General features: G+C 40.8%; 1 protein-coding gene across 1 annotated transcript in view; it reads left to right on the forward strand.

The window, feature by feature from the left end:
• The window catches only part of MFN2 (mitofusin 2), a 495,982-nt gene that overhangs the window by 190,537 nt on the left and 291,846 nt on the right, over positions 1 to 13,599 (forward strand). The window contains exon 10 of the mRNA XM_044063040.1: positions 6,443 to 6,569. Within this exon, the coding sequence (XP_043918975.1) occupies positions 6,443 to 6,569 (127 nt within the window). The remainder of the gene's footprint in view (positions 1 to 6,442; positions 6,570 to 13,599) is intronic.

Raw genomic sequence — 13,599 nt, forward strand, 5'->3', positions numbered from 1 at the left:
GCCTGGTGGGAGGGGAAAGAAAGTGGATGATGTTCTTCATGTTTCACTGTTGCAGTCATCACACTTGGGTTATCTGCCTGCAGGTAGCCCTCAGTCAGCCCAAATACCAGAGTCTTGGGATTTCTGCGTCGGATGCTGTCGCCTCTTCCATGACGTCAGGTCGTCAGGGGTATAAAACATGCAGCCAATGCCATTACATCAGCTTTCCTTGCCGTGCGGGAGCCCGAAGCAGAAGCAGTTCGTAAGTGCCGGTCGGCCGCTACCTGAAATTTTCGTTGTTCGAGTTTCAAACCTGAAGTCTTCTAAAGCTAAGAACCCCATTGGGAATCCTTTTTTAATTGCTCTAACCGATGTTAGAAAAAGTTAATAATTGTCTTGCCTGTGGAATGCAAATACCTCACAGAAATTTCCATTCTTACTGCATCACCTGTTTAGGCCCAGACCATGACGTTCCTCGCTGTCGTTTTTGTGCCTTATTTAACGCCTGAACTATTACGTTGTCAGGCTATTTTTGTCGTTAAATTTTTCACACTCGTTCTCCGTATTCAGAAATGGCTTTAAGCCATCCGACTACCGACCTTCCAAAAAAACGTAAAGATAAAGACAGAGACAGACTGCATAGGTCCAAAACTGCAGACGATTCTTCCGTTAAGTTCGCCGGTCCGCCGGTACTCAGTGAGGCGTTTTCACAGCCCCTGATACCCGCTTCTACAGATTCACAGGCCTCTGCTGAGACCCATTTGGAGTCCGCTATGCCGCAAAATGCTTCTTCGACTATGGAACCTGTGGATGTCTCTACCTTGGATGGGTCCGGAGCCGCTGTGCAGGCACCGGCTTCTGAGGGTGTATTCCGACCTTTGTATTAAACCATCTACTTCATTTCTGACTAAAACTACTGAGCTTCTCAGGCTCAGAGTTTGTACTATGCCTAGAAAACCAATGAACAAAGCACATGCTCATGCTCCCATGCCACAGAAACAAATGCTTAGAATGGCTGAAGACCATATAACTTTAATTAGGGGAAGCCAGCCTTCCCCCTCTAAAAGACAAAAGATTGATTTTCCTTCTGATTCTACAGACCATGAGTCCGATGACTCTGATCCCTCTGATTACCAGGGCATTCCCTTATCTACCTATGAGGATTTAGATGCAGAGGATTCCATTCCATCTGCCTCCCCTCCAGAGGACTTTTCGTTTGGTGAAACCTTGCATACCTTGAGAGCATTTCCGCTTGGAATGCCCCACAGTCCAAAGAGAGACTCCGAGAATTGTTAGACTTGCTTCAGCACAGGCCTCTAGCTAATACCCCCTGTTCTGGATATTGTTGATGATGTCTTCATGGAATCAAGTCTTACCCCTGATACTACCTCCAGCTCCTAGAAAGCCTGACAGGTACTACAGAGTACCTGACTCACAAGTTTCTCTTTAAGAATCCCACTCCGGATCCAGAGACCATTTCCCAGAGACCTAAAGGTATTAAGGCTATTACAGCCAAAAGCCCTACCCCTTCGGACAGGAATTCTAGAGCTTTAGACAGATTGGGTAAGAAGGTATGTACCTCTGCAACTCTTGCCATAAGGGCTTTAAATTGCCACTTTCACATGTTGAAGTACCAGCAGCATATTATGGAACTAATTAAACAGAAAATGTTGCTTCCAGATTGTGCAGAGAATAAAGATTTAGAAGAGTTGATGCATTCTGCAAACCAAGTTAGTAAACATACTTTGCAGTGTGGTTTTGATGCCTTAGAAGCATCTTGCAGGGCTGCTGTCACTGGGTCTGTACTGAGAAGGCATGCTTGGCTGAAGGAACAAATCTTGCCAGATCATGTCAAAGCAAAATTACTAGATGCTCCATTAAACCAGGAATGTTTGTTTGGCACAAAAGCAGAAGTTCTTAAAAAGATGGAGGAAAAGGTTGAATCTATGCAAACGGTTAAAGATTTCTTACAGGTTCAGTCACCTAGATTCAGTAAGCATTGGCCTTCAGAAAACTGGTCCTTTCCAGTCCCTCCCAGGCCTTCTCAGCCCAAATCCAGGGGCAACAGACCACCAAGATTTCAGTCTCGGGGTATGCAGAGATCTAAGCAGTGGAGTGCTCCCACCTCAAAAACAGGGAGTGGTAAGCCACCCCCTTATGGAAAAAGTTCACAGTGACTTGTCTGTCATCCTTCCCAGCCATGCCCAAGTACTTGCCCCCCAGGAGGAAAATTGGCCCTGCATGCAAAAAACTGGATGTCCATTACCCAGGACCAATGGGTCCTAAACATTGTATTCCAGGGATACGGATTCTACTTCCAATCACTGCCAACCCCAAGTGGGTTGCCAGACCTTCCTGCAAGCCAGAGGCTCAAAAGCAAGTACTTTCTCTTCAGTATCAGGCAATTCAACCTGTTCCAGTAGAGAAAGGGGGACAGGGTTTCTCCTCCAGACTGTTCCTGGTGCCGAGAAAAGAGAACTCATGGCGTCCTATCCTGGATCTGTCTATTCTCAACACCTTCATGGTGGTCCCAAAATTCAAAATGCTTGCACTACAAACAGCTGCTTCCTGTGCTGGCCAAGGACTCCTGGCTAGTCACCCTAGACTAGAAGCTTAGCTGCACATCTTCATAAGGGAATCTTGCAGGAAATATCTCAGTTTCAGGGCAGGCTCTATGTGCACTATCAGTTCTCTTCCCAAAAGAAACAGAATAGCTTCAATACATCATATCAGACCATGGAAACAGGGAGGGTTAAACTTTCCTGATATTGAAACATATATAAAAGCATCAATATCTAAACCAATCTCGCATTGAATAAGTACAACTTACTCTGCAAATTGGTAAGAATTGCTAACTGTAATATCAATAAATTAATATGATTTACAAAAAAATTTCAAACAGATAAAAACAATTTCCAATGGCGCACGTATTAATATGCGATATAACTAAAACTCGTATGATTACATTGACTCATTCAGGAAATTATTAATGCAAATATAGATTTAAAAATCTGGTTTGATCTTTTAACACCATTTATAGTCACAAAGAACTTTCCACATAAAATGTATAGAGAAATTATTAATTCCTGGGAACAGAAAGGATTTGTTTGTTGGCTCCAATGTATCAAAGAACTAAAAGTTTTAGATATGCAAGTAATAAAAACAACATACAAAATTCCACAACAGGACTGACTAACTTTACAGAGTATTCTGTCATATTCGCAAGATTTAAGTAGAATAATTAACAATTCTTCATTTAAAGAAATGCCTAAATTTACAAAATAAATGTATGAAATCATATATAATGACTTTGACATGGGAAACAGTATTTCAAAATTTACAAAATATTGATAAACTATAAAACTACACCCAAAACCTCATATTGGAAATGTATAACAAAAGGACACTCAATACAGTTAACTGAAGATATTAAAACAAGTGTTATTGATAAAATATACATCCTTTACACAGTACTGGAAAGTTTTTAATTGGAAATGCTTGCACAGAGCATTCTTAACCCCAGACAGAATCGGTAAAATTAGCTCCTCCATAAAAGGAATATGTTGGAGAGCTGAGCAAGTACACAATTCAGATTGGAACCACATTTTCTGTGATTGTGTTGAAATTAAGCCATTTTGGAATGGTATTAACTTTCTACAAGCTTTATTTAATGAATCATTTTGTTTAACTAAAGCTCTTGTATTATTAAATGTGAACAAAGGTCCTCATTTGAATAGGTCAAACATGTATTTAGTATGGACTATACTTGCAATTTCAAGAAAGTGTATAACAAGAAGATGGAATACAAACACAATACCAACTTTGGAAGACTTCTACATCCTACTGAAGACCACAGCATTATTGAAAATTAAAATTAATTAAAGAACTAAGAATTTATCCAAAGCCATTTATCAACAGCCCTCGGGGAAAAGTCTTATCATTGATTGACACTATACAATAATTGATCAGACACTCTGATAATGGATTGGACATACTTATAAAATAACTGTATACATTAAGATCTGTTATAGTATCAGGCTAATTTAAACAGTGTACATAGTTATTTTAATATGTTATGTAGAAGTACTATGGAATTCATTCAGATGTATTTGAAAAATAAAAAAAATGAGAAAAAAGTGTAGCAGAGCGAAGCGTCATGGCTTCTAAAGCTGTTCCTTATAAACAGGTACACTTCACTTCTGGTTGCTGTGATGATACTATGGGTGTATGCATTGCAGCTTTCAAAACTATAAAACTGTGTGCTTCTGCACTTTTGTCATCTTCAACTAGTAATACATTGGGGCGGCTAAAGCTTCATTTACTACACGGTATTATGATAGGATAAATCCACTCATAAATCACCAGTTGTGTGTTCTTGAAGTGGATGCTAATATTCACCTCTTGAGCTTTGGTGTTGAGGTGAATTTTTTGACTTCCATTTCAAGAACATATAAACTGGTTATGATCACAGACCTAGTTGTAATCCTCTGTTAGTCACCCTATATTTGATGTTCAACATCTTCTATTTAAACAGTGCATTTCAATGAATGTAAGTCACTGCTACCAATTTTTTCCCATACAGAACACAAGTCATGTAACAAAAAACATTTTCAGATTTGAGAAAGGTTATATTTTACCTCCTGAGAAACCTGTGTATTCATTTGTTTACTTTTTATTGTGTGGGTTAGCCCTACTGGGCAGTGACCACTTTCAGATGGGGATCAGGGTCAAAAACTGAATAGATAAAGATGTAATCAAAATGTAATCAGTGCAGCGGTTTACAATAGATGACAATTTTGTCAGAGTATGAAATTCATTTTACACACGCACACTCGCATCTGTACAGGAAAATATCTGTACAGGAAAATAGGAGGGAAATGAGTGAACGTATGATGAGGAGGGGTAGAAGTAAACAAAAAATAGGGATGAGAATAAGAGAGAGACAAGCTGACAAGTAGGATGGTGAATGGGTTATTACTTGTAGTAGCTAAACTTTTGTTCATCAGTGGCTAACATTTTTAGCAATTACCTTGATTTATGGTGTTTTTTTGTTAACCATAGAAGATTATTTGAGGTCTGAGACTTTAACATATAAAAGACACGAATACTTTACATTCTGTTTACCCTTTGCATTTTTGGTCTTAAATCTTCAGTAGTTGAATCAATTTGATGCACAGAGGGCCTTCAACTTCATGTTAAGGACCACTTTCCCCTTTTAGTGTATATCCTCCCAATATAAACAATGCAGGACAGTGGTTTAGCTTTGCAAGCAAGCCTTCCCTTTTTTGTACATCAAACGATTTTTACAATATAAGATTCTGTTTAAGCTGTTTATAAGAAAACTAATATATATCAAAATTCTGTTCTTGCAAAAGTCATATAAGTCCTAAACTCTGTTTCATGAGAATAATCTCATAACTAAATTTGACATTGTGGGCATCAGCTACTTACCTTCATCATTATCATTTAATGGACCTCAAATGTATGTCTGAAATCATTATATAATGTAGAAAGATATGTAAACCACTAGGTTATACCTTATTTATAGCCATTGCACAGCTCAAGTAATCTTTCTTTATTTACTTATCTTTTGTCTATCAGGTTAGTCCCACTAGGCTTGTGACTTCTTTTCTGGAGAGACACAAGATGGTATTTGTACCCAAGGGAAATTTGGCCAGGGCATTAAGGAATTTCCCCTACTCTTTTTGGTAGGTGTCATGTGATTTTTTACATCTACGTGAATTATCACTATTTTGAGCAGATGGGATCATTGTTTAATGTCACTTCTCATATGTCAATTATTTATCATGGTCATTATACATAATCACTTTTGGGATTCATATGGATTTTTTTTTTATGCTCATTGTATGAAATTGAAAAATGATTTTCACCAGTGGTTTTAACTTGATTAAATTAATGAACATATTTATGTAGGCACAGTCACAGTTGTAGAGAAGAGTCAAATGATCAAAACAGTAACTTTGCTTTCAGAAAAAATTTTAAATCTTAGTTTTAAAGCAAAAATCAACACCAAAAAGAAAAAAAAGTTAAACACCTGCATACGGGTGTTCACACTCCCTTTACTTCTGAATTCAGGTTCATATGAAGTTTTGGATAAAGGCTTATCCTTTAAGAGTTGTGAGGTTTGTGTTTCAGAGTGATTGGCAAGACTCCAACATTCCTTTTTCTCCACATTTAACATTTTTAATAATGACATTCTGAACACAGCCCATGTGATGAAAGGACTGTGCTCATTTTCCATTGTATGCCCTAGGCGTGAGTGCGTGTGTGTGTGCCCCTTCTGTGGAAGGTTGGGTGCCGGGCTGGCAACTTGACACCGTAAAACTCCACTGACAATCATGAGCGGACAGGTGATCCGCTGTAGCGACCCCTAACCGGGAAAAGCCAAAAGAAGAAGACGACTCTCTTCCTGGAGTAACCTTTATTGTTGTTGTTGTTGCAGGGTTCATTGTTTGGAAACGAAGGAAGAACGTGAAGATCGACTGGAGTTTATTGACAAGCAGCTTGACCTGCTGGCACAAGAATACAAAAGAAAAATTAAACAGATTACAGAGGAGGCAGAGAAGCAGGTGAGAGATGACCATAGCAATTGAGTGTTTTTATATGAATTATCACAGCAGAATCATATGACCTGTGTAATTGAGCAACCTTATGTTCTTGTACTGTTGAATGAATGTAATTAATGTGTTTTAAATTATAATTTATGAGGTAACAGAAGTAAAGCAGGTGAAAGACTGAAATCACTGTCACTATACTCTGTCTTACAGACTACTCAGAGGTAACCTCTGCCTTGCATGTAAAGCAATCTCATATCCTGCTATAATGGAAATGCTGCGCATTCGTAAATCAAATGGTATATGATGCACTCACTTGAGGGAAATCACTCTAGTATATCACATCAGCAGGACTTGCTGGAGAGGCAGATATGTCTCGCAGGATTACCTCTCCTCTGGAACAAACTTCCAATTCAGGTGAAGCAGAACCCCTCGCTGATGCTGTTTAAGAGTAATTTGGATGATTGGATGGGAAACTGCAAATTCACCCTGGGACTTTCACCTTTGTCCCTTTTGAACAGGGGCAGTTGTCCCTCTTAAACAGGGGCAGTAGTTGTTGACTTAGTTCTGCTTAATACCTTGATATTGTTGGGAACAGGGGCTGTACTTGGCTAGGTTTGTAAGGGCCCTAAGGCTATTAGCCTGGTAACCGCCTATGATCCTGTGATTAGACTGCTAGTCCATTAACTAACTTGAGTCTGTGGGGGCTGTGTAACAGCTCAATGTGCTGTGATCCATGTACCACTAACACTGCTGTTTGCAGCTTTTACAAACAGTAAAGCCAAAGACAGATTTCACAAACACCAAAGCTTAACAATGAAAATGTGTGTTGCAGCAGATATTTTCCTTTTAGATGTGCTGTGCAGTTGCTTATAATTTTTATCTTAGTAACTGAAATAGCCAAAATGCCTCCTGTTTGACAAATGAAGTTGTATAAACCATAGCTTTAATTGGCTACACTGAGCTTTCTTCTGTTGCTGCATCATTACTTGTAATAATTTCACTTATTTTTTTAGATTAGACAATACTGAAAACTGTGTTTCAAGGTAAATTCTGGGGTTTCCTATTCATAAAGATGATAGTTGTATTAGATGGAGTGCTTTATGTTTTGAAGTTGAATAAATAAGTTATGTATAGCAGATTTTGTGTGTCACAATTGCTGCTGTTTGCACAACCCTATGCAGTGGGTGAGGTCAGAAATTTCTGGTAGTATTCACGCAACTGTTAATTGCACTTGCTTTCCACAGAAAGTCTTCATGTACTGCAAAGCTTTGTTCACCCAAGCATAACAACAATAATTTCTAGAAGTCTGTTTCTTGAACATAAAACACAACAGGAAATTAAGGGCCCCACCTCTGATCATAACCAACATTTTATGTGATGGAGACATGGAAATTCCCCTCAAGAACAGAACTAAGCTTAGCACGTCAGTCTTGGTGTCTGTTGTGAGAATACAGTATGTAGTTATGTCTGGGGAGACCAGATAACACCTTGCAATGCATTTAGCTTTATCTGCTGCATGTCCTATCAGCTGCAGTTAAAAAAAAAAAAAAAAGTGGGTGAAGTAGTTTTACAGTTTTGAAAGCCATAAAACATTACACTGACACAGAGACAGTGGCCATAAGGCAAGTGTCCCTCTGAAAGAATTACTTTAAAAGCTGTTAGACACTTCATTCTTCCACTGTTTTATTTTTGTATATGTGACATTGAATTGTCTTGTAGGTTAAAGCTGCCTTAGCTTCTTACTGCTGTTCTTTGGTGGCCGACACTTACTAATCTAATGCTCGAGCAGGAGACTTGAGCATAACAGCACTTAGATATGCCTAACAAAACTTTAAGCACATTTATTAAGACAGAAAGCTAGTTACAAAATTGTCAGTTTTACCTGAATTCAAGGAATGATTATGGCGCTTCATGCACTAGAAAGTGGTTGCTGTCAGATACCCCTGCATAATTTCACACAGATTGCTGTTGAACTTGTGTACTAGATTGTATTTGTCACTCTGTAGCCTCTTATTACTTTGTGTCATTTTTTGTATCTCTGCTATCTTGTCTTATGTGCGTTCTTGTATCACAAAAAAAAAACAGATGTACATAACTGACTACAAAAGATTTATGGCCTGAAACCTTGCTGCAGTGGTATTTGCTGCTGTTATACATTTTACGTATACATAGTGGTAGTCTCTGGAACTCTGGGTGATGCCCACCTGTTCACAAATAATGCTGCATCAGCTAATGGTGAGCAAAGTCAATACAGTAAATATTTGTTGCATGTCATTAGTTACATCTGTAAACCCCACTGCCTTGCCTCCTGCACACCGTAGTCAGCTGGTAAAAGCAAGTAACAATCCCATTAATGCTGCTTAGCTGTCACAACAGCTGCAATATATACAAGCAGCCTCCCCGCTCCTAATTTATGGGAACTGTAGGGCAGTGTTCACCACTTCACTCATGTTGCAGTGACACACAGTACCAAGGGGCAGCCCCAGTTAATGTGTCAGCAACCCCAGGTACACTTAACACACAGCAAAGATTGTTTTGGTAATGTACTGCGGTTCACAGTTATAGGTTCATGGGTATGTACTAGACTAATGACTGCCAGGTCCATTCTCAGCCTAGCCATGCAGTATAACCCAGTTGCATCCCCTGGTAACGTGTGTATCTTAATTAGGGTGATTGTTTGTTGGGGGGATATGTTAGATGTTCTTCGTTTTTCACTGTTGCAGTCATTACATTTGGGTAATCTGTTGGCAGGTTGCCCTCAGTCGGCCTGAATTCCAAAGTCTTGGTTCCTGCGTCTGTTGCTGTCTTCTCTTCCATGATGTCAGGTCGTCAGGGGTATAAAACATGCAGCAGACACCATTTTCTTTAGTCTTTCTTGCCGCGCGGTGCCTGAAGCAGAAGCATTTCGCAAGTGCCGGTCGGCCGACTACCGAAATATTCGAGTTTGAGTTTCAGAACCAAAGTCTTCACTAAAGCTAAGTACCCCGTTGGGGAAACTTTTTTTCTTGCTTTTTACCGATGTCAGAAAAAGTTAATAATTATATTACTTGTGGGAAGCAAATACCTCATAAGGATTTCCATTTATACCGTATTCCTTGCCTAGGCCCTGATCATAACATGCCTGGCTGTCGGTTTTGTGCTAGATTTAACCAACGCACTATTAAGCTTCAGTATATTTTTGCATCAAAGTATTTTGGAAACAGCTTTAACTACCCAGAAATGTCGTCTGATAGCAATCCGACTACCGGAGTACATAAACGCAAAGAAAAAGACAGAGAAAGGCAGTCGAGATCCAAAACCGACGACAAAGCTTCTCCTAAGTCAGTCGCCGGTACTCAGTGAGACGCTTTTGTAGCCCCTGATACTCGCTACCTTCGAGTTGCAGGCCTCTGCCAACACCCATGTGGAGTCCGGCATGCCGCAAGATTCTCAAGGTATTGGACCGACGGATGTATCTCCCTCGGATGGGTCCGAAGCCGCTGAGCAGGCACCGGCTTCTGAGTGTGTTTTCACACCTCAACATTTGTATATCAAACCGACAGCTGCAAAACCAAAGACAAAAGCAACTTCTAAAACTAACAAACCGACGCATGAGCCACGTGCACAGGTCTCTATGCCTAAAAAACAGATGATCAAAATGGCTGAAGACCTCATTACCTTGATCAGGGGTACCCATCCCCCTCCAGATAGAGGCCTAGGCAAGACACTGATTATGAATCTTCAGATCAGGTTTCTATTTCTTCTGATCAGGAATTATCTATACCTCCCTATGAGGATTCTGATGCTGAGGAGTCTATTCCATCTGCATCTCCTCCTGAGGATTATTCATTTGCAGAAACCTAGCATACTTTGAGGGAGCATTTTCACTGGGATTGTCGAGACTTCTCAGAATCAAAAAAGAGGCACGGGGATTTCCTTCCTCTCCCTCAGCACAAGCCTTAAGCCATTCCCCCTGTTTTAGACATTGTGGATGATGTGTTTTCGGAGTCAAGCTTGACCCCTGACTCAAGTAAGCCTGACAGATATTACAGGGTCCCTGACTCGCATACATTTTTATTTAGAAACCCTGCTGCTGATCCTGAAACTATTTCACAGGATCCAAAGGGAGTTAAGGCCTCAACAGCAAAAAATCCTACCCCCTCTGACAGAGATTCAAGGGCACTGGACAGATGGGGAAAAAAGGTTTATACATCTGCAACCTTGGCAATCAGGGCCTTAAACTGTCAATTTCATATGCTTAAGTATCAACAACATGTTATGGGATTGCTGAAACAGAAAATGATGTTGATTTCAGAATGTGCAGAAAATAAAGAATTGCAGGAATTATTGCATGCAGCTGAACAAGTTGGAAAGCATACTTTGCAATGTGGTTTTGATTCTTTAGAGGCCTCCTGCAGGGCCACAGTTACTGGATCTGTGATTAGGAGGCATGCCTGGTTAAAGGAACAAAATTTGCCTGATCATGTTAAAGCCAAATTGCTAGATGCACCTTTACAGCATGATTCTCCGTTTGGTATTAAGGCAGAAAAGGTTTTAAAGAAAATGGAAGACAAAGCTAAGTCCATGCAAACTGTTAAAGACTTCTTACAAGTGCAGCCACCAAGATTCAGTAGACACTGGCCTACAAAAATTGGTCCTTTACTGTGTCAGACAGAGCTCAAAGGGGCAAATCCAGACGCCCTAAGGGTTCCAGATACCAATCGCAAGACTCAAACAGGTCAAAGCAATGGGGCGCATCCACCTCCAAATCTGGAGGAGATAAAGCGCAAACCTACAGAAAGCAATTCCAATGACTTCCCTCTGCCTACACCAAGCAGTTATCTTTTGGCAGCACCCACAGGGGGGGGGAATTAGCACTTTTTACTCAAAATTGGCAGTTAACCCAGGACAAGTGGGTACTAAACATCGTATCAGTGATACAGATTCCATTTCCACACTCCGCCAATGGCAAATGGTTGGCCAGATCTGCCAAAAAATCAATGGGCAGAGGCACAGAAACAGGTTACGTCCCTCATGGATATGGGGGCCATTCAAACAGTACCAGAACAGGAAAAAGGACAAGGTTTTTACTCAAGACTGTTCTTGGTACCCAGAAAGGACAAGGCCTGGCGGCCAATACTGGATTTATCGATTTTGAACACATACCTGGACATTCCAAAATTCAAAATGCTGACGTTGTAGCAGCTTCTGCCCATGCTGGGCAAGAATGCTTGGCTGGTGACTTTAGACCTAAAAGAGGCATACCTGCATGTCCCAATAAGACAGTTGTGCAGAAGATACCTCGGATTCAAGGTTGGCTTAATGCATTACCAATTCTCTGCACTGCCCTTTGGCTTATTTACTGCACCCAGGGTCTTTACAAAGTGCCTGGCACCAGTAATTGCATTTTGCAGACAAAGAAGTATACAAATATATCCTTACTTGGACGACTCATTCAAGCAGAGAACAAAGGACACTCGTCTTAGACACCTGGCGTTTGTGAAAAGGCTTCTAACATGCCTAGGATACACACAATAAACGAAAAGAAATCACAACTGGTACCCTCTCAAAAGAAAACATTCCTGGGTGCAAGCTTGAATACAGCTGCCCAATGGCTTACCTCACGCCAGACCAACAAAGGCAACTGATTACTTACTTCAAACTGATGGCAACAAAAACCCAGTCTTCTGCAAGACAAATTCTGCAGGCTCTGGGCATCCTGCATTCTACTAATTCCATATGCAAGACTGCATATGAGGAAACTTCAATGGTACCTAAAAGGATTATGGAGTCAACATTCACACAGTCTGGAAACAATGATTTCTCTCATTCCCTGCCTGCAACAGGAGTTTCTGTGGTAGGCAAAGGCCTGTCACCAAAACATGGGATGGCCCTTCACTGTACCCCCTGCCAGCCAAACCTTAACAGATGCATCAGAATATGCCTGGGGGGGCCCCACATGGCTGGAAGATGCATTCAAGGCATATGGGCACCAAAACAAGTGCATCTACATATCAACCAGAAAGAGATGCTAGCTGTTCAAAATGCCCCAACAGCCTTCAAGGACTTACTTCATCCAGGACAACTACTGATAAGGATGGACAACACCACAGTTGTGTTATATAAACAAGCAAGGGGGCACACACTCATACCCCCTTTGCAGATTAGCCATGGCACTGTGGGACACAGCTTTGACCTACCAAATACATCTTCAAGCTCAATTCCTGCGAGGAAAACAAAACACTCTGGCAGACGATTTAAGCAGAAACCTTATGGATCCTCACGAGTGGAAACTAAATCCACAGGTCTTCAGCATGATAACCACAAGTCTTCAGCATGATAACCAAGAAATGGGGGAGCCCAGACATAGATCTATTTGCCTCTCCTCAGAATTATCAATTGAAAAGATTCTACACGAGGACTTACCACAGACAAGCATGGAAAGTGGACGCCCTATCCTTCAGTTGGAAAAACCTATCAGTTTATGCCTTTCCTCCCCTGCCTCTTCTACCCAGGGTCCTCCTAAAAGTCAGACAAGAGAAGCCAAAGATGATATTAATTGCCCCGGACTGGCCCCTCCAATACTGGTACCCAATCCTAAGGAACTTGTCTCGATATCCAGCTTGGACCTTGCCTCAAAGACCACAACTACTGTCCCAGCAAAAGAGTCAGGTCCTGCGCAATCAACTACAGACTCTGAACCTGGCAGCATGGCTAATCATGTAATCATACAAACGACACCTCTCAGTAAAGCTGTGATGGATGTCATTTTGGAAGCCAGAAGGCCTAGTACTAGAAAATCTTATGCTGACAAATGGAAGAGATTCTGTGCTTGGAATCAAGCACAAGGAACTGATGCAGCAGAACCAAATATTCCTCAGGTGTTACAATACTTAACTGAGATGCTTGACAAAGGCCCATCTTTCTCATCAATTAAAATCCATGCCTCTGCCATTGCAGCTCATTACAATACAGAGCCACCAATCTTTTCTCATCCTTTACTAAAGCAGTATCTTAGAGGAGCCAAAAATGTAAGCATCCTAGAAGATCACCATAGAAGGGT

The sequence above is a fragment of the Protopterus annectens genome, chromosome 2.part1, assembly GCF_019279795.1.
Source record: "Protopterus annectens isolate FY-2018-M chromosome 2.part1, PAN1.0, whole genome shotgun sequence".
Taxonomy (NCBI): Eukaryota; Metazoa; Chordata; order Ceratodontiformes; family Protopteridae; genus Protopterus; species Protopterus annectens.